Below are 21,812 nucleotides of genomic sequence, written 5' to 3' on the forward strand. Positions count from 1 at the left end.
TATTGAAGCCTAACCTAATCAAAAGACTTGCTTCAAGGTTCCCATCAATCACAGGTAGCACCTCAGCCTCCAAACTTTGAGTCCAGAGCTCTGTCTACTTGAACAACTTGAGCCAGATTCCTGGAGCTGGAGGGAACCTTAGTGGCCAGTTAAGCAAACTCCTTCATTTTTTTTTTTAACAGATGAGGCCCAGAGAGGGCAAGTGACTTGCCCCAAGTTACACAGAGAATAAGTGACAGAGCTGGAACTGGAAGCAAGCTCATTGTTCTTTCTACTCATCACCTTTCATTTGTGTACATTTCTTATCTCCCCTTATAGATGCTGAGCTCCAAAAGGGCAGTGGACTCCCCACATCCCCCAGTGGACTCCTCACATCCCCAGAGATGTGCTGGACAAAGCAAGTGCCCAATAAATATGTGTTGAAATGACTTGAATAATAGAAAAGCCTATTTTATTTAACATTTTAAAAAGAAAAGTATAAAGCAGTCAGATGTAAAAGGTACAGATAGTAGTACAATGTTTTGTAGGAGAAGGTGAGGAAGAATGATGGTAGAAGGCACTGGGAGCACATCCCTAAGGCCTATCTTCTAAAAATCTGAGATCAGAATAGATAAATAATGACTAAAGGCTGAAGAAGAGAATGTAGTAAGAAAGATGAGGGATGTCTGAGCAGATTCTAAAGTAAAATATCCTATATACTTTTGTGTATATAAGATATACATACCCATAAACACACACATGGATATGAGATACACATTGTACATAGGATATATATGTACTTAAAAATACATGCATCCATATATGTATTTATGATATTTTGTTCTAGAATGAATCTGCTCAGACAGTGTATATGCATGTGTGTGTATATGTGCATATGCATGGGATATATATATCTTCTATTTGTATATATATATGATTATACACATATATACATCAATATAAGTATGTGTGTGATTGTGTGTCTATCCATCATGTGTGTATATATATATGTACATATATTGATGTATGGACATACAATCACACACACACACATATATATATATATACATACATTGCTCTAGCATCTCAGGGCCATAGTTGAAAGAATTACAATTCCATGACTAATTTCTTTTGAGGAAGGATTAAATAAAAGAGCCAAGAACTAATGAAGAGTTGTGGGTAGAAACTGATTCCTGAAAGGTTTGTACACTTGGTGCTTAAGAGGGGCAGCAATTTAAGTAAAAACATAATCTGATGTTCACAGTTCAAATCAACCAGGGGTGTGATAAAAACCCTAACATGACTTACATCCTCATCTCAGAACTACTGAATCACTCTCTCTAAATCTCTCTCTTTTACTCTCTTCCATGGTTCTTCTCCCATTCTTTCTTTCTTCTCTCTTCTTCACTTCTGTTGGAACGTTTCTTCAACCTTTGTTATCTTCAATAACTTGTTCTTTCTCCCTGCACTCTCCATCTCTGGTTTCATTTTTCCTTTTGTCTTTTCCTTCTTCTCCCTTAACTCCTTCCCTTTTCCAAATTTCTCTGCCTCTCTTAACTGGACACAATATAGAACTGAAGTATTTTCATTGTATTCAATGAATATAATTTTATATTCTTGGTTCTTAATTTTGAAAGTAAATAAGTTGGATATTTCTATTTTCCTCTCAAAAATCATCTTTAATCAAATTGCTTTTTACTTATGACTTATGATTGATTTTCTCCTCTATGAAAAAACAATAAAGACTAAGGTTTCTAGCTTTGAGATGAGAACAGATATATATGAAAATTTATATATATTTACTGTTTTCGTTTTATTGACATTTTTATTTGAACCTACAATCATTTCTCAATAAACAAGCCTCTTATAAAACCTTTGTTTTAATAATCCCAGCTAAGTAAAATCATTGAAATATATAGTGATTGCTATTTTCAGCACATGCAGTAGCTTTCTACTCTTGGTAGGCTATTTCTTATCAAAAAGGAAGGGAGTGTATTTCAATCACCTGGAACCATTATTGATCATTGTACTTGACTGAAATTCTGTTGCCCTTTTGTATTATCTTCATTTATCCATTGTAGTCATTGTTTATATTTTCTCTGTATCACACAATGCTTTTCAAGTCATTTTCACATCCATTATCTTATATGATTCTCACTCTTTGAAGACAGAAGTACAAATATTATTAATCTTCATTATGCAGATAAAAGAACCAGATCAAAGAGAGGTACTACCATTTTACCATAGAAGCCAGGTCTTCTGAATGAAAAAAACAGAGGGTTGAATCATTTGGTCTTTGATGTGGTGAAAAGAGGCAAGATTTGAGTCAGGTGTGCAGCTAGGTGGCACAGTGGATAGAGCACTGGCCCTGGAGTCAGGAGCACCTGAGTTCAAATTCGACCTCAGACATTTAAAGATTATCTAGCTGTGTAACCTTGGGCAATTCAGTTAACCCCATTGCCATACAAAAACCAAAACATTAAAAAAAAGATTTGAGTCAGGGTCACTGAGGTTGAATCCTACTCACAAACCAGGTGGCTTTGGGCAAGTCACTTACTTACTTAGAACCTCTGTCTTTATCTGTTAAATGAAGGCTGTGGTTAACTCCCCTTCTAGCTCCAAATCTATGATTCTGATTTCCCTCTTGTTTTTTCCAGAAAACTTTGAGTCCAGAAATTTGGATTTGTTTCTTATTTGTTTGTTTTGTTTGTTGTTGTTAGCTCTTGTCTCAAATTTAATATAATTCTTTAATGTTTAGTATGCTACAATATCTCAATTAGGGTGCAGGTCTGGAGTGAAGAGGCATATCCAACCCCCACTCCATTCTTGACTTGTCTTGGTGTGAGATTCCACCTCCTTGGTATTCATTTTCCCAAATGCAGAATAAGGATAACAGTTTTTCCTAAACTACTTTATAGGAGGATTATGTGGATAAAATCTGTGTTTCACATATTATTTTTGGGCAGCTTGGACAGCAGTAAATGTGCTTCCAGGAAACTTTTTATTTCTTTCTTGGTTTTTTATTGCTGGTGATTTTTTTTTTGAGAAACTGAACCTTTTAAGCTGATACCACATCTGTTGTTGATATAACCTACTCCTTCAACAGGCATATTTATGCATCCACTCACCACCATACCTTGCACATAATAAACACTTAAATGATTGCTTTTTAAAAAACCTACTTATAGTGTTTTAAAGTTTTCAAGAGAGATTACATACATTTTGAGTATAACAACAACTCCATGAGATTGTTACTTATTATTATTATTATTATTACTATTACTATTATTATTATTATTATAAAACTGAAGCTTGGAGCCTTTGAATAATTTGTCTGGGGATGTAATAAGTATCAGACATAGGATTCAAAATCAGGTTTTCTTAAGTACAAGATCCTGAGGGGACAGAGGAGATACAAGATCATAGAGGGGCCAATTTCTACTCTTACTGAGCTGATAAAATGCATCACTATTGCATGTGTTGTATTTACCTTAGTATCTTCAGTATTTATCATGATCTTGCAAATAATGTTATTCAATAAATATTTATTGAACGAATGAATATTATATAAATGTTCTTTTCTTAAAAGTTAACTTTTAAACAAACCATTCCCCAACTGAAAAATGGTGAAAGGATATGCAAAGGCAATTTACAGATGAGGAAATCAAAGCAATCCATAGTCATATGAAAGTTACTCCAAATTATTACTTATTAGAGAAATTCAAATTAAAGCATCTCTGAGATACCACCTCACACCTCTCAGACTGGCCAATATGACCAGAAAGGGCAATGATCAGTGTTGGAAGGGATGCAGGAAATCTGGGACACTAAGACATTGTTGGTGGAAGCTTTCTGAAGAGCAATTTAGGATTATGCCCAAAAGGCAACAAAAATGTTCATGCCCTTTGACCCAGCAATACCACTACTGGGTCTATACCCTGAAGAGATGATAAAAAAGGGTAAAAAAAATTTATAGCAGCCCTGTTTGTGGTGGCAAAAAATTGGAAGTTAAGTGAATGTCCTTCAATTGGGGAATGGCTTAACAAACTGTGGTATATGTATGTCATGGAACACTATTGTTCTATTAGAAACCAGGAGGGATGGGAATTCAGGGAAGCCTGGAAATATTTGCATGAACTGATGCTGAGCAAGATGAGCAGAACCAGAAAAACATTGTACACCCTAACAGCAACATGGGGGTGATGATCAACCCTGATGGACTTGCTCATCCCTTCAGTGCAACAACCAGGGACAATTTTGAGCCATCTGCAATGGAGAATACCATCTATATCCAGAGAAAGAATTATGGACCTTAAACAAAGACCAAAGACTATTACCATCAAATTGGGGGGGGAAGTGTTATATTATTAAGTAATTTTACTATCTCATACTTTATTTTTCTTCCTTAAGGATATGATTTTTCTGTCATCACATTCAACTTAGATTGATGTATAACATGGAACCAATGTAAACACTAACACACTTTCTTCTGTGGGGGTGGGGGGAGGGAAGCAAGAATGGGGGGGAATTGTAAAACTCAGATAAAACCTTTAATAAAAAAGAATATTATTCATACCAAAAAAGCAAAAAAAAGTTAACTTTTATATCTAGAAGTCATTATGATGGATTGCTAATTTTCTTTGCTAAAGTTAAGAGGTCACTCCTCTAAGAATGCTTCCAATAAAGATAATGGGTTCCATAAAAGTATTTAATTTTTTATATATGGGTTAAATAGATATCTGAACAATGCAAGAAGAGCATGATAAAACTTTATCAGATTTATTTAAAAGAATAATTTAGCAATGAGGATCTCTCTGATTTTTTCAATTTTAATATGGAAGTTATTACTATAAATTTAGTCATAGAACATTAGAGTTAGAAAGAGCCTGAGAAATCATCCAGGGGTGCTCCTCACTTACAAATGAGGAAATTGAGTTTTAGAAAAGTAAGTTTCCCTAGCTCATGTTTATGACATGCACCTAGGGAATTTTATTTTTAAAAGTGAATATTAACTGTTTATCATAAAATATCACTTTTATTCATCAAAGAAACTAAAACAATTTTTTTTTACTTTTAAAATGTAAACATTTCACAGGGCTCATTTTAAATCATACTCTTACTCTTACTCTTAAATCCAGAACCTTTTTAGCCTTATCTTATTTAAAATCAAACAAAAGGCACCTTTCTAGTTGGACTTGCTCCCTGTTTTTCACTGAAGGGCCAGTGGCAGAACTCAAGGACTAATGAATCCTTTTAAAATTTAAAATTTTATTTTTGCTTTTTTCCCCATATCAACAGAGCTTCAAGACCATGGAAATCAAAGTGACCAGAGAAGTAAAGGGGGAATAAAGGACTAGTTGATTTGTTTTTCAGCCCAGTTCTATCCAATTGGGATTTCTGGGTATAAGCTTCTGTAGGGGGCACAGAGGAGGTGTAGAAATAAGAATCAAGCTTTGCCAAGAAGTACCAGTGGAGAAGTCTGGAAGAAGTCTGAACTCCAGAGTTACCTATTCACTAACCAGAGCTTGACAGAAGCAATGGGAAGGAAGCAAAGGGGAGCAGGAGCAGTGGTGATAGTGGTTGGAGTAACTGGGGGCTGCAGATACCAAGAAAACTTTCCCCCTCTCTATTTGTACTGGATCCCAAATAGCTTCACTGTGGCAAGAGAGCCACTAGCACATTTGAGTTTGCCAGGGGATGCCCAATATAACTTATATGCATTTATATGATCTGTGACTAGTTAGTGACAGAGCTGAAACTAATGTTTAGGTCTCACTTAACATTTCAAGTTTTATTTTCCTCATCTCTAAAAAAAGGAGTAACACCTGTAGGCAGTACCTTCCTCACTTACAGAATTATTAATCGTTCCCAGATCTTTCTACTATGCCATGTTCCTTCTGAGATGAGCAAGAGAGGGAGGGGAAGGGGAAAGACTTTCTGAAATTCTCCTATGATTAACCCTCTATGTAGGTGAATAATCCAAAAACATTACTGGATGAAAATAGAGAAGAGGGACAACAAAAAATAGAATCAAAGATCCATGCAATTCAGCTCTTAAAGATATGAGGGATAGATAGAGCATCACTGCTGGCTTCTAACCACAATAAACAAAAGTTCTACTCCCAACAGCAAAATGTGAATTTAAACAATACCTATGGTGTGGATAGTAGCAGGCTCACTTCTTTCACTAGGGCCACCTACATTGATGGCTCTCACGTAGACTAGGTAGCTTTCTCCAGGTTGCAGCTGAATTAGAGATTCACAGGTAGGAATTCCCACTATAGACCTAAAATAAATTAAAGTGACGAAACAAAAAATAATACGTGATAGTCTGACATACATTTCACATAATATTAGGCAATGCAATCTTTGCTACTATTGATGACTAGACAGTAAGATAGAGTAGGCTTATTGACAAATCACTTAACATTTGCAAGATTTGTTTTCCTCATCTCTAAAATAAGGATAACACCTGTGTTTAGTTATAGATTTACACCTCACTTATAAAATTATTAAATAAAATGACTTCTTAAGGTGCTATGTCAATGTTAACTTATCATCATCATCTATTAAATGAGATAATGGATGTAAATCATGTTGCAAATTTTAAAACATATAATCAGTCAAAATCATTGATGGACAACAAGAATAAAACTCTTGAAAAGCTTTTATACTAACCCAGCTTTCTGAATTTTTGAGACTTTTGTTTGTTTTGATAACTATTGGTCCAAAAGGAAAGCCAATTTTTAAATAGTGCATAAGTACTCACTTAATAAATACTTATAGACTGACCAACTTGAATAGCAATTTCTTCATCCAATGAAACTCATCTGATTTCCAGGACATACCTAAGACTGAAACTCTAGATCAGAGAATCTATTGAAGAATAGGTGCACCCCAGCTCTTACTCAGTTCAATGTTACCCTCTTAGCACTGACTTGGTTTTATGGACAGGGAAACTGAAACCCAACCTGAATTCTAAGTGTTCTCTGTGGTATCCATTCTAGAACCTGCACAGGGACCATTCTTTGTTCAATTATTTCTGGAGTTTACCTAATTAGATCATTTTTTAAAAAATTAGTTTAAGTTTACCTATCGATCAATTTTTTCCCATTTTTTTAAAACTTGTACCAAATTGTATCAGTGATTAATTATAGTTTTGTAACAGAGATCAAAATCTAGTTCTGTTAGTCTCCTTTTATTATTATTTATTTTTGTTACATTTTAAGTCTGAACTGTCTCTCTTCCTCCTCCTCCACTCTACTAGAGAAGGCTAATATTATATATATATATATATATATATATATACATATATATATAACATATATGTATATATTCTATTTATCGGTTCTTTCTCTAAAGAGGGGAAGTCTCTTCCTTCATGATCCTTTTCAGTTGATCTGAGTATTTGTAATACTTAGAATAATTTAGTCATTCATGATTTTTCTTTGAACAATATGGCTGTTATTGTATCCAAGATTCTCTTGGTTCTGCTCATTTCACTCATCATTATACTAAACTCCATTCTTTCTTTTTTATGATTTCCCCAATTTTGTTGCTATTTTGTTTAGTTCTATAAATAACTCTTTGAAAGTTTGATTGTTATGAGACTAAATATATAAATCAGTTTAAAAAGTATTATCATTTTTGTTATATTTGTATGACCCAATTATGAACAACTGGTATTTCTTCTATTGGTCTTTTTTCCTGTTTAAAGTGTCTTGAAATTATCAAGAGCCCTAGATATTTTAGTTGTAAACAGGCTTCTAGATATTTTATACATTTTATTGTTAATGTGAATATGTATTTTCTATCTACTGAGGAATTTTTTACAGTAAATTCTAATGATTATTGTAGATTTATTTTCTATCCTGTTATATTAATAATATTATTTCAATTAATTTTAGCTGAATCTTTAAGACTAAGTGATTCTGCAAATAGCAAAAAAATAAAATAAAATATTAACAAGGAGATCTGTTCTACCCACCAATCATATGGGTAGAAAATTTTCAATGGAGATAATCCAAGTCTGTTCTGATCTGGGCCTATATATCTATATATACCTGTACCTTGCCTGGAATTGAACTACCTTCACAGACATACTGCAAAGATGAAGAAAATTACCACTTGCCTCATAGAATTCTTATCTATCCCATTACTAACCACCACACTTTCCCAAAGATATCATTGCTGTATCTTTCTGTGAAAATAAGTAAAATTCTAAATCATTTGAAAAGATTGGGATATTTTGAAAATATGTATGTATATAAGGTTTATATTTAAAATGAAGTGAATGAGTGTGTGTGTTTGTGTGTGTGTGTGTGTGTGTGTGTGTGTGTATAAAGCCTTCGAGTCCTTACTTTTTTCTGATTTCATCTCCTAGGAAGGATTTATATTTTCATTTTTTTTTACTATAACCAAGCAAGGCCAAATTAAAGATATTGCTTGTCTCAAAATTCAATTCCATTGCCCTGTGTGATATAAAAGTGATTATTGAGTATTCTTGAGCTATAGCATTGACCTGAATTGACTCACTCTGTAACAACATTTCCTGGTTCTTCACTGTCTACTTTAGACAGTTCAATGATGTAGGAGTCCACAGGATTCATGTTTCCAGATTCCCAACGCACCAAGGCAGCATGTTCACAGCTTAGGATCTCTTTGCTTTTGATAATGGGAGGTGAAGGAGCTAAGATGCAGAGTAAAAGAAAGGAGATGGGAAACTATTTGAGCAGCAGAGTGGTACAAAGTGGGTAAAGCACTGAACTTGGAATCAGGATGACCAGGATACAAAATTTCATCTCCGACATTTAACTAGTCATTTGATCATTACTAAGTCACACTTTGTTTTTCTTTACCTTCTTTTTTCCATCTGTAAAATGAAGGGGACGATTCTATCTCTAAATCTATAATGTTATGATCAATGTTATGATCCAATGCTTTGGATCTAATATTTGACTGCAAATAAGCATAAACAACCATCCCTGACCCATTTCCCCCCAAATATTTTGCAATTAAAAGAATACAAGAATATTTCTTTAAGAAACTACATGAAATAATGGAAAGATAAATATGGAGTCAGACTGTCTAGTTTTGAATCCTGCCTTCACTCTTTGGGTGATTTTGGGCAAATCACTCTCTAGGCTTCGGTTTCCTCATCTGTAAAATGGGAATTGTTGGGTCAGAGTCCCTTTCATATTTCAATCAAATGATCTAATAACAAAAAGAGCTTACACACTAATATGTCCTAAGACTTATGGAGTGCTTGCCTCACAATACCCCCTATAGGTGATACAAATGTTATCTCTTTTTTACAGATGAGAAAAATTGAGGAACAGAGAAATTAAGTGACTTGCCCATGATCACAGAGCTAATAATTAGTATCTCTTGCTTCTAAGTCCTATGCTTTCAGAGTCAATATTGCATTGACTGCAGTCTCCTGTAGAGAAAAATGGGAGAGGAGCTAAGAAATTCTTTTCACCTTTCCAAGATCAAAAAACAAATATTGAAACAAGGGAGGGAATATAGGGTAGATTGTTTTGGTTTTGTTTATTTAAGAGACATCAAATGTCAATTCAATTCAACAAACATTTAAGTGCCTTTTATGTGAAAAGTGCTAGGCTAGGTTTCTGAGACAGACCCTGGGAAAGAAAAATAAAACAATCCCTGCTTTAAAATATTTCACCTTCTACTTAAAGGATATGACAAGTATAGATAGGTAAATACAAAAAAATTTCAGTGTAGGGGCATCAGGAAAGTATGTGGCACTACAGCTGAGACCTAAATAGAATTAGGGATTCTAAGAGATAGAGACATTGAAGGACAGAAATACAAGCATAAGGATCAGTTTATCACAGAGACAGGAAATGGAATGTTGTGTAACAGGATCAGCAAAGAGGTCAGTTTTGCTGGAATCCATGAATATATGAGGGGGAGTAATATTTTTGAGAAGATAGATTGGAACCTTTTAAATGATTGACAGGAGATCTAGTATTTTATATTACAGGCAACTGAACCTTCTTGGCCATGGGCATGATTAGTCATACCTGTGCTTTAGGAATATCAATTTTGTGGAAGATGGATCGGAGTTGGGAGAAAGAAGACCACTTAGGAAGCTATGGAAGTAGTTTAAGCAAAAAGTAATGAAGACCTGAACTAGGCTGATGATGGAGAGAAGGGAATGTATTCAAGAGTTGTTGAGAAGATAGGAGCCATGTTGTTGTTGTTGTTGTTCAGTCATTTCAGTTGTGTTTGACTCTTTGTGACCCCATTTGGGGCTTTCTTGACAAAGATACTGAAATGATTTGCTATTTCCTTCTCATTTTACAGATTAGGAAACTGAGACCAGCAGGGTTAAGTAACTTGTCCGGTGTCATACAGCTAGTAAGTGTCAAGGTCAGATTTGAAAATGATTCTTTCAGGCTCCAGGTCTGGCATTCTACCCACTATACATCTAGCTGCCCCAGGAACCATAAGACATGGAAGGTAATTGGATGGGGTGGGGGGAAAGGGGGTGGATGAATTGAGAGAGTGTGAAGAATCAAATATGTCTCCAAGGTTGCAAACTTGAATGACTTATAATTATGCTAGTACCCTCAGTAGAAACTGAGAAATTAGAAGAAAGGGTCATTTTAAGGAGAAAGATATGGTTAGAGATTCTGTTATGGACATGTCAAGTTTGAGGTGCTTAAGGGACAGACTGTCTCTTAAGCATTTGAACACAGATTTTCGAAGGTCAGGAAAGACATGTAGGTTAGGGAGTCATCCGCATAGAAATGATCATTGAATACTTTGAGGTTGCTGAGAGCATCAAAGCGGTGGCATCAGAGGAAGAGAAGAAGGTTCTATATGATACCCTGAAATTCAGAGATGTATAGGTGGCTAGAAATGGATGATGATCCAGCAAAAAAGAATGAGAAGAATCTGTCAGACAGGTAGAAGGAAGATCAGGAAAAGCAATATTTTGAAAATCCTGTATCAAATGCTGCAGGGAGGACAAGAAGATCAATTGTCTCACTTTGTATTTCTATTCCCAGTGCTTAGCATAGAAACATAGAAGGCACTTTAGATACTGATACAAAGATGAAGACTGAGAAAAGATAATTTCTTCAAAAATAAGGGAGATTGATGGTTAGAGATGATTGAAGGGATAGGCTTCTGGAGTAGACAGGAGAAGATAGAATCAAGGGCATAAATAGAGAAGTTGACATTGCTGAGAAGAAAGACATGCTCTTCTCCTGAGGCAGGAGTACATCAGGAGAGAGTGGGCATGATATTGAATAGGTGAAGTATAAAACTAGGTCAAAGTGGAGCTAATGATATGTGACCCCTAATCTTTCACCAAAATATGAAGCAATGCCTTATGCAGAGAAGAGATGAAGGAAGGCCAACTAATTTAGAGACCATCTGATCCAATCTCCTTATTTTATAGATAGGGAAACTGAATCTCCAAAAGATAAGGATATAGGATCATAAATTTAGAGAAAACCTTTGACGTCATCCAGACCAACTACCATTTTACAAATGAGGAAAATAAGAGAGATCAAATTCATTGCTCAGAGTTACAGAGTGGCAAGGGGTAGCACTGGAATTCAAAATCAAGTACTCTCATTCCAAATCCAGTATTTTTTGACTTGCTCAAGGTTACACAATTACCTATTGACAGAAGTGAGATTAGAACCCAGGAGTCTTGACACCCAGGATAATGACAGTCTAATAGTCTGCAGTGAATTAAGAGGAAGCAAAAGACTGACATTGGCATTATAATCTTGTAACCAAAGTATATGCAGGGTGTTCCTAAAATCTTATATTAAATAACTTTAAACTGCTTTAAAACTTTACAAACACCCTGCATTTATTTTGAATGGAAGAAATGATGTTGTTAAAAGTATAAAAGCATAATTGGGTTATGACATGACGCATGTCTGCATGGGTCATGGCGACATCTTGTGATGATGGCAGTTACCTCATGTTCCAGACTTCATAGCATAATTAAATTCATAGCCAATAAATGACAGCAAGAGAACACAGATTATCTGATGGGGTTTCTCCTGAGAATATGTTTCCTGGAGTAGCATGGAGTAATGCTGACAAGAATAACGACCTCCTGTTTTATCAAATCCAACACTAACAAATGAAGACTGGGTCTAATTTAGATGTGAATGAGAAGATTTTCTATTACAGCATAGTTACCAAGGTATCAGTCTAGGACAGGGGTTGATTCACTATGAAAAGCAAGAAACCCTCTAGGCATTCCCACTCCTCTTTATTGCTAGATACACCTCTTCTTACACTCTAAGATTCTCCCATTCTCATTCCTGATTGTTTCTCAATTTCAAACCACTCTGAGATTCTTGCTGTTTGGGGACCAATGTCTATCACACAGCTCTACACTGCCATTCCCCTAGGCCATCCCCACTTGCCCCTCCAAACACACCACTGAGTCCTGCCTTCACTTTAAAAAACATTTATTTCTTAGTGTGACAATCATAATAATAATAATAATAATTACACCCAGTAAATCCAAAAGGAATTCACCAATATTTATCTAAAAAAACACACAATCCAGCCATCTGAATGTCATATCAGACTGCATTGATTCTCCTGCCTGGTCAAGATTTTGTATCTCTCTGAATGAATGAACAGAAGCCTGGCTCCCCAAACATCAGTGGAATACATTACCTGTCACGTATACTGCTCGCTCACTTAGTGGGCTGATGCCAGTGCTATTGGAAGCTGTGACCCAAAATTCATATTGGGTATTAGGCACAAGGTTGACCACAGAGTAATGTGATTCTTTGACATTCACTGTAAACTCTGAAATGCAAAAAGAAAAATGACCTTAATTATTTTATAAAACATGGAAATGGGCAGAATGTCCTTGAATTTTTTCATTGCTTTAAATCCTGAAAACAATCATCCCCCCATTCCCTTAAAGCATAGCCATCCTTTGATAAAAGAAACTTCTCAGAACAAAGCTATTTTATAATTCAATTCAGTAAATCTTTATCAACACCTACAAAGTATAAGTGCAAAGTGTACAAAGACTAAAAGGAAGGAAGACAAGAAGGGAGGAAGGAGGAAGGAGGAAGAAAAGAAGGTGGGCTACCCTCAAGGGACTTAACATAGTTCTGGGAAAATATAAAACATACACAAATAACTAAACACAAAATGTAGGGAGACAGGACATGAGACCAGAGGTTTTTCCTGGTCAAAATCAGGCAGTTTTGAGATTTTTTTCCCCTTGAAGACAAAGAAAGACATAGAGGAGGAGGCAGAAGAAGAAGAAAAAAATAAAGAGAGAGAGAGAGAGAGAGAGAGAGAGAGAGAGAGAGAGAGAGAGAGAGAGAAGAGAAAAGAAGAAAGAAGGAAGAAGAATAAATTATAGTAGGAATAATGAACATTTATGTAGTGATGAAGCACTTTCAAGTTTGTAAAGAGATGTACATATATTCTTTCATTGGAGACCCACAACAATCCTATGAGGCAGGGTATTATGTCAACAAATCCACAGTCAACAAGCATCTATTAACTACCAATATATACTAGATGCTGGGCTAAGTGATGAGAACACAAAGAAAGGCAAAAAATAGTTCCTACTCTCAAGAAATGTACATTTTAATACTATGTCTATATTAAAGTGTATATATATATATATATATATATATATATATATATATATATATATATATATAGAGAGAGAGAGAGAGAGAGAGAGAGAGAGAGAGACTATACAAAGGCAATCTGAAAAGGGAGGGCATTTAATAGCTGAGGTGACCAGGAAAGGTTTCTTGCATAAGGTGAGATTTGAACTGTCTTGAAGGATGTCAGGGAAACTAGAAAGGTTGGGGTAAAGGGTAGTGCAATCCAGGAAAGAAAGATGTCATTGAAAAGGTTTGGAGGTGAGAGATGGAGAGCAAAGCATGTTATCATGGAGGAGAGTAAAGTGTGAGAAAGATGGAGAACTAGAAAGGGACCTACTGACTTATGAAGAGCTTTCAATGCTAAACTGTTTCTATTTGAGCTTGGAGGAAGGAAGCCTTTTGAGCTCATTGAGGAGAGGATGGTGACATGATTAGACCTATGTTTTAGAAAAATTCTCTTGGCCACTGAGTGAAGAATGGGTTAGATTGGGGAGAGTCTGGGAGCTGGGGGGGAGATCAGTTAGTAAACCATTGCAGTAGTCCAGGCATGAGATGAGGAAAGGCTGAAGTAGAGTAGTGGTTGCTTGAATAGAGTGAAAATTATGTTTATGAGATGTTGTGAAAGTAGAAATGAAGATCTGGCAATAGATTAGCTAAATGAAATGAGAGTGAGAGTCAAGGATGACAGAAATCATAGGTCTGGATTAACTGGGAAAATGGTTAGTCCCCTAGCACGATTGAGAAGTTCATAAGCAGGGAGGGTTTAGGGGAAGAAAATGAGTTCTGGTTGAACATAATTGAGTTTGTGATGCCTACAGAACATTCAGTTTTAGATGTCCTTGTGGCATTTGAAAATCTTGTCTGTAGTTCAGCAGAAAGACTGAGACAGGATATATAAACCTGAGAATCTTCTGCTCAGAGAAAATAATTAAACCCATAGGTATTGATGAAATTATTCTGTGAGAGAGTAGAGTGAAAAGAGGAGGCCCAAGAGAGAACCTTGGGGGACCCCTGTGGTTATAGAGTATTACATGGAAGAACCAATAAAGAAGACTGAGAAAAATCAGGCATATAGGAGGAGAATCAGGAGAGAGCAGTGTCTCAAAAGCCTAGAAAAGAGAAAATATGCAAAAGGTGATAAACAAGGTAGGATGTTACAGAAAGGTCAAGGAGGATCAGGATAGAGAAAAGGTCATTAGGTTTGGAAATTAAGAGATCAAGGTGGTTAAGTGGTGCAGTGGATAGAGCTCTGGCCCTGGAGTCAGGAGTACCTGAGTTCAAATCCGACCTCAGATACTTAATAATTACCTAGCTGTGTGGCCATGGGCAAGACACTTAACCCCATTTGCTTTGCAAAAACCTTAAAAAAAAAGAAATTAAGAGATCATTGGTAATTTTGGACAGTGCCTTTCAGTTGAATAATGAGGGAAGAAAATGCATAGGCTTTAGAAAAGAATAGGAAGAAAGGAAATGGAGGCACCAATAGATGACTCTCTTAAAGAATTTAACCAAGAAAAGGGGGAAAGAAATAGGATGACAAATAGTAGAAAAGGTCGGATCAAATGTAGTTTTTTTTCCTTTTTTAAAGATGGAAGAAATATGGGTATGTTTGCATGTGAGTAGCAGGGAAAAAACCAGTAGACAGGAAGCAATAGAAGCTAGGAAGAGGATTGAAGTCAGATTTAAAGGGTTTAACCTTGGCAAAACTTTACTTTTCTTTTTAAATCTCAAATTAGAATAAAGGAGGAGATAGTAGAAGAAAATGTCCAAGTTATTTGAGGTGAGGAAGGGGGAAGAGAAGAGTCTCCATGGCAAATGATCTCAATTTTTTTGGTGAAGGTTCTTAGCTTAGAGGGTGGAAGGAGGGGTGTATAGTAGAAAAGTGGAGGAAAGATGAGAAGGTTTAGAACAGTCACCATGGAGAGTGGAATACAAAAGTCATCAGGAAAGAAGAGAATATTTTTCTTGCTATAGTGAGGACACAGGTGAGCTGAGGCAACATAAAATTGTAGTAGGATTAGTCAGCACAGTTCCATGAATTTCGGCAGTTCCAGGAGTATCAAAATAGGAGTGAAGAGGGTAGAAGGTAGGAGTAATCCCACCGGATCTTGGCAAGTCATGATTAGCAACAGGAAAAATGAACAAAGGAATCCAGGGTAGAAGGTAGAGAGTTGGCTCTCCAAGGGTACAAGATAGGAAAGGAAGGAGAGTGTAATTATTGTAAGAATAATGATCTAGCACTGTATGAATAATCTCAGTTTTATAGACAAGCTCTAAGTCTCAGGGAGGTTTGATTTACTAAGTTTCATTTAGCTAGTTAGTCATAAAACAAGGGTTAAGGGAAGGTCACCTAACTAGTAAGTATTCAAGGCAGGATTCAAGCCTAAGTATTGGATTCAGGCAGGCCCATCATAACTTCACACTGACTCTTATGACTGAATAAAGAAAACTGACCCTTAGGCAACTGTGAAGTCTAATTTTGTGTTTAGTATCTCAACTTCTCTTTTTTGAAATTCATTCATTTTCTGTCTTCCTGTGCTCTCTTATCTCTATCCTTCCTCCAAATTCTCCATCAAAATTAGCTTAATTTAATGAAAAGACCACTGGACCAGGAGTATGAAGACTTAAGTTCAAGTTCTCTGTGTGACTCTCTTAAGTTAGTTATTACTCTCTCTGACCCTCCATTTCCTCTTCTGTAAAATTAGTTGATTGAACAAAGTTCTTTAATTCTAAAATTTTACCATTTTGAGAGTCATCTGCAAATAAGGAAAGAATATAACATCAATCATTTATCCTGGTCTTCAATAACTCATACCTCCCAATTTCCTACCACAGGTTCTTCCCCTATTGTAGATACCCAATGATCTTATATTCTAATATCCTTTCTACAATAAAAGCAAAAATTGAGCCGTTATCAGTGATTTACATTGAGAAATAGGTTAAAAGTGACAGATCTTAGTCTTTCTCCTTTCAAATTGTGTGTCTCTCTCCACCAGATATGCCAAGATCTAGAATGCTCTGATGCTGGGTATCAGCAGAAATGTCTTATTATCACTATTTTTCCAATGTCCAACCTAAGTTTTCAAACATTGCAATCAATCAAAAGCATTCTGTTGATTTGAGCATTTATTATATAATAATAATAATATCTAGCATTTGTATATCTCTTTTAAAGTTTACAGTACATTTGATCCTCCGGGCACAGTGATAAGTAATGGTTATAGAATTATAAAAATTAAGCCATTCCTAACCTCAAACAGTTTATAGTCTATCCAAATGAGTCGGTCTCTTCCCTCCTTTGCCCTTCCCTTCCCTTTTACTTCCAAGACTCCATGACACATATCATGTTTTATTATTATTATTATTATTATTATTATTATTATTATTATGGTTAGCATTTGGTGACACTTTTATACTCAGACCTCACTTTTCTGACATCATGGATTACACCCTTGTGCCCCTTAATGGGCTATTTCTACCTCTGGTAATTAAGTTAGTGAAATGCTATGTGTCTCTGGAATCAATGTTCCCTCTAATTTTTAAAGTTGTGAGAAGACAATCCTCAGGAGTACACTCTGAGGGCTGAGTGTACAGAACAGTTTGATGTCATAATCAAATCAGATTCAAAACCAAGTTAAACTGAATCATTTAAGGAAAGGAATAATCACAACAGCTTGTAACAATTAGGCTCAAACTGTACCAAACATTTCTAGATCTTTTTTCTTCTCTTGTTTCTTAATTCTCCAATATCAGCAACAATGATCAATGTCCCTGATACCATGTTCACTTCTAAATTAAATTCCATTTTAAAAAGATTCATTTCATATTTCAGATCTCTTAACTAGGGCAGCAGTTTATTTCAGTGGGAGAGACCTCAACTCTGCTGCTGCTCCCTGTGGGATGTTAGACAAAGTCCTTTAACCTCTCTGGGCCTCAGTTTTACCATTTATTAAAAAGTAAAGGGTTATACCAGAGAATCTTCAAGATCCTTTCCAGTTCTAAATCCATGATACTCTATGAATGTTTTACTAACTCAGGAAAAAGATTTTATTTCCCTTACTTGTTTCATTTTCCTTACCTAAGACCATCAGATATTTTATATATTTCAAAAGATGTAAGAATTGCATGCTCAGGATCGAAGATGTGTGACTGGTGAAAGTGCAATTTTTTTTGAATTACAAAGATTTTATTTATTTTGAGTTTTACAATTTTTCCCCCTAATCTTACTTCCCTCCCCTCCCCCCACAGAAGGCAATTTGCCAATCTTTACATTGTTTCCATGGTATATATTGATCCAAATTGAATGTGATGAGAGAGGAATCATATCCTTAAGGAAGAAACATAAAGTATAAGAGATGGCAAGATCAGACAATAAGGTATCAGGTTTTTTTTGTTGTTTTTTTTTTTTTTGCTAAATTAAAGGTAATAATCCTTGGTCTTTGTTCAAACTCCACAGTTCTTTCTCTGGATACAGATGGTATTCTTCATCACAGACAGCCCTAAATTGTCCCTGATTGTTGCACTGATGGAATCAGCAAGTCCATCAAGGTTGATCATCACCCCCATGATGCTGATAGAGTGTACAATGCTTTTCTGGTTCTGCTCATCTCACTCAGCATCAGTTCATACAAATCCTTCCAGGCTTCCCTGAATTACCATCCCTCCTGGTTTCTAACAGAGCAATAGTTTTCCATGACATACATATATCACAGTTTGCTAAGCCACTTCCTAATTGAAGGACAGTTACTCGATTTCCAATTCTTTGCCACCACAAACAGAGCTGCTATGAATATTTTGGTACAAGTGATGCTTTTATCCTTTTTCATGATCTCTTCAGGGTATAGACCCAGTAGTGGTATTGTTGGATCAAAGGGTATGCTCATTTTTTGTTGCCCTTTGGGTGTAGTTCCAAATTGCTCTCCAGAAAGGTTGGATGAGTTCACAGCTCCACCAATAATGTAATAGTGTCCCAGATTTCCCACAACCCTTCCAACAATGATCATTGTCCTTTCTTGCCATAATTGGCCAGGTGTGAGGTGGTGCCTCAGAGAAGCTTTAATTTGCATTTCTCTAATAAGCAATGATTTAGAGCAATTTTTCATATGACTATGGATCACTTTGATCTCCTCATCTGTAAATTGCCTTTGCATATACTTTCACCATTTGTCAATTGGGGAAATGGCTTTTTTTAAAAATTTGACTCAGTTTTAGAGATGAGTCCTTTGTCAGAAACATTAGTTGTTTCCCAGTTTACTACATTTCTTTTGATCTTGGTTACAGTGGTTTTGTCTGTGCAAAAGCTTTTTAATTTAATTAATCAAAATCATCTATAGTTTGTTTTTAGTGATGTTCTCCATCGCTTCCTTGGTCATAAACTGCTTCCCTTTCCATAGATCTGACAGATAAACTACTCCTTGATCTTCTAGTTTGCTTATAATATTGTTTTTATGTCTAAATCATGTATCCATTTTGATTTTATCTTGGTATAGGGTGTGAGGTGTTGGTCTATTCCAAGTTTCTTCCATACTAACTTCCAATTTTCCCAGCAGCTTTTATGGAAGAGAGAGTTTTTATCCCAATAGCTGGATTCTTATAATCGTTTCCTGCTATTGCACCCAGTCTATTCCACTGGTCTACCACTCTTTTTTCTTAGCCAATACCAGACAGTTTTGATGACTGATGCTTTATAATATAATTTTAGAATAGGTAGGGCTAAGCCATCTTCTTTCACAGAAAGTGCAATATTTCTAGATGTGTCTAATCAAGAGAGTTTTAAATACAACTTTGCCCATGCAGAAATCTAACTAGAGAAGGTGATCATGGCTTTGTCCAAGGCACTAAGATCTAGGAGGTTTAATAACACTTCCCCCTTTCCCTTCTTTAACAACTGAGAAACAACTGAGTTTATCACTCAGTTAACAAGAATAAATAGTTAAATAGGAAACTGCCTATGGCAATTCCAAAGCCATTGAAAGAACAGCAGCATTTCATAGCTTAATAGTTTTGTCTGTTCTTCTGCAACCTATGTTTAGAACCTGATTATAGGATGAAATTAAATACTACCTTTCTGATTATATTTTGGGTTGGGGGCCTCAATTCATTTTGATATAATTTTTATGTTGAATACATGTTTACAAATTAGAATACAAAATAGAAATATAAAAAGGCACTGGACCACTATAGCTGACTTCATCTCTCCATTTTTTGTCCTTTACTAACTGTATGACTAATTTAGCAATTAATCATGGATGACTTCATGACATCTATCATCATATTCAATTGATGTTTAAATCATGGTTATTTAATTTTTTTACTTACTTAAAGCTTATTTCATCGACTAAACTTTACATTCCCTAAGAAAATTGACTTACCTTTGCATCCTCAAGAGCAGGGGCTCTTAACTTTTTTAGTTATATATATTTTTTGTCAGTCTGGTAAAGACATGAATCCCTTCTCAAAATGTTTCTGAATGTATAAATATGTAAGATTACAAAGAAAACTGATTATATTGGAGTAAGGAAGAATGGAGTTCTACTTGAATCTCAGATGTTTATTAGCTGTATGACCATGGGCAAGTCACTTAACCCTATTTGTCTATTTCCTCCTCTGTAAAATGAGCTGGTGAATGAAATGTCAAACACTCTAGGATCTTTGCCAAGAAAACCTCAAAATGGAGTCATGAATATTAATTTAAAATTTGGTATTTTGGGGGCAGCTAGGTGGTGTAGTGGAGGGGGCAGCTAGGTGGCATAGTGGATAAAGCACCAGCCCTGAAGTCAGGAGTACCTGGGTTCAAATCTGGTCTCAGACACTTAATAATTACCTAGCTGTGTGGCCTTGGGCAAGCCACTTAACCCCATTTACCTTGCAAAAACCTAAAAAAAAATTTGGTATTTTGACCTACAACATTTTGTTTCTTTGTTTCTTTGACCTATGACATTTTGTCCTCTCCATATTGGGATAGTAGCAACTGAGAGAAACTAGAGGTAGGATTACTTGATTTGAAAAATTAGTTTTTAAATTTTGAATGGTTTCTTGGTGGTGTTGGGGGACTTGTTGCCTATTCTAAACAATGCTAAATTGCTTCTCTAGCCTTTGAGTACAGGGCAATTATCAGATGATGTTGATGATGATGAGGAGGAGGAGGAGGAGGAGGATAACAACAATAGCAATAATAGTAACTGGCATTTTTATGGTGTTTTAGTATTTTATATTTGATCCTCACATTGGCCTTGGGAGGTAGGTGCTATGATCCCCGTTATACAGATGAGGAAACTGTGGCTAAGATCAAGTGACTGGTCCAGGTTCAGATAGCTAGTGTGTATGTAAGATAAGATTCAATCTGAATTCTTCCTGACCCCATATTCAATGCTCTTTACTTAACAAGCAGCCTATTCAGTCTCCCTTAGTTCAGGAGAACTCTGTTTTCTTTTTCAGCTCAGCTGAAAGGACACCAGAAAGCGAGGCAGTCACCAACTTTTCCCTAGTCTAGCCAATTGTTAATCAACCCCACTCCCAACCATGGGTGAGGTGTGATAACCATCTCCTCCTTCAAGAGCCTTGTTAAAAATATATATTCATTCATTCATTCATCTCTCCATTCATCCAAAAAATCATTTATCAAGAACTCATCACTCAACAAACATTAAGTACTTTACACATTCATCTCATTTGATCCTCTGATATTATTTTTCCAATTTTATAGAAGAAGATACAGACACAGACAGAAATTAAGAGATGCTCAGGGTGACACTTTTAGTAAGAGTCTGAGGCAGAATTTAAATTCAGCTCTAAGCACAGTACTATGTCCACTGCACCAACTATGTAACTTCCTTTATTAAATATATATTCAAAGCATTTATCAAATGATTTCAATTTACAAACACTATATTGGGCACATTGGATACAAAGACAAAAAAATGAAATGATCCCTGTCCTCAAGAGCTTATATTAGAGTGAAACAAGCACACAGGTAAGTAAATAAAAAAGTAATTTCAGGAGAAAGTACACTTGCAAATTTGGGGGCAAAGTTTCCTAACTGATGTCTTTTAGGATCATGGATCTCATAAATCATATAAGTCTATTCCATTTCCTCCACCCCAGTCCTATACCCTTCAATCCAAGCTAAGTATAATCACTAGACTTATCTTGGTAACTATAACTCTGAACATAGTATATAGTCTGTTCTAA

General features: G+C 35.6%; 1 protein-coding gene across 6 annotated transcripts in view; it reads right to left on the reverse strand.

Annotated features, from left to right (window-relative positions):
- FSD2 (fibronectin type III and SPRY domain containing 2) overlaps positions 1–21,812 on the reverse strand; it is an 89,874-nt gene that overhangs the window by 16,083 nt on the left and 51,979 nt on the right. For all 6 annotated transcript variants that reach the window (XM_074233955.1, XM_074233956.1, XM_074233957.1 and 3 more), the window contains 3 exons: positions 12,661–12,795; positions 8,515–8,668; positions 6,132–6,265 (listed from right to left, as the gene is read on the reverse strand). In XM_074233955.1, the coding sequence (XP_074090056.1) occupies positions 6,132–6,265; positions 8,515–8,668; positions 12,661–12,795 (423 nt within the window). The remainder of the gene's footprint in view (positions 1–6,131; positions 6,266–8,514; positions 8,669–12,660; positions 12,796–21,812) is intronic.

Source organism: Macrotis lagotis, chromosome 4 (genome assembly GCF_037893015.1).
Source record: "Macrotis lagotis isolate mMagLag1 chromosome 4, bilby.v1.9.chrom.fasta, whole genome shotgun sequence".
Classification (NCBI taxonomy): Eukaryota; Metazoa; Chordata; class Mammalia; order Peramelemorphia; family Peramelidae; genus Macrotis; species Macrotis lagotis.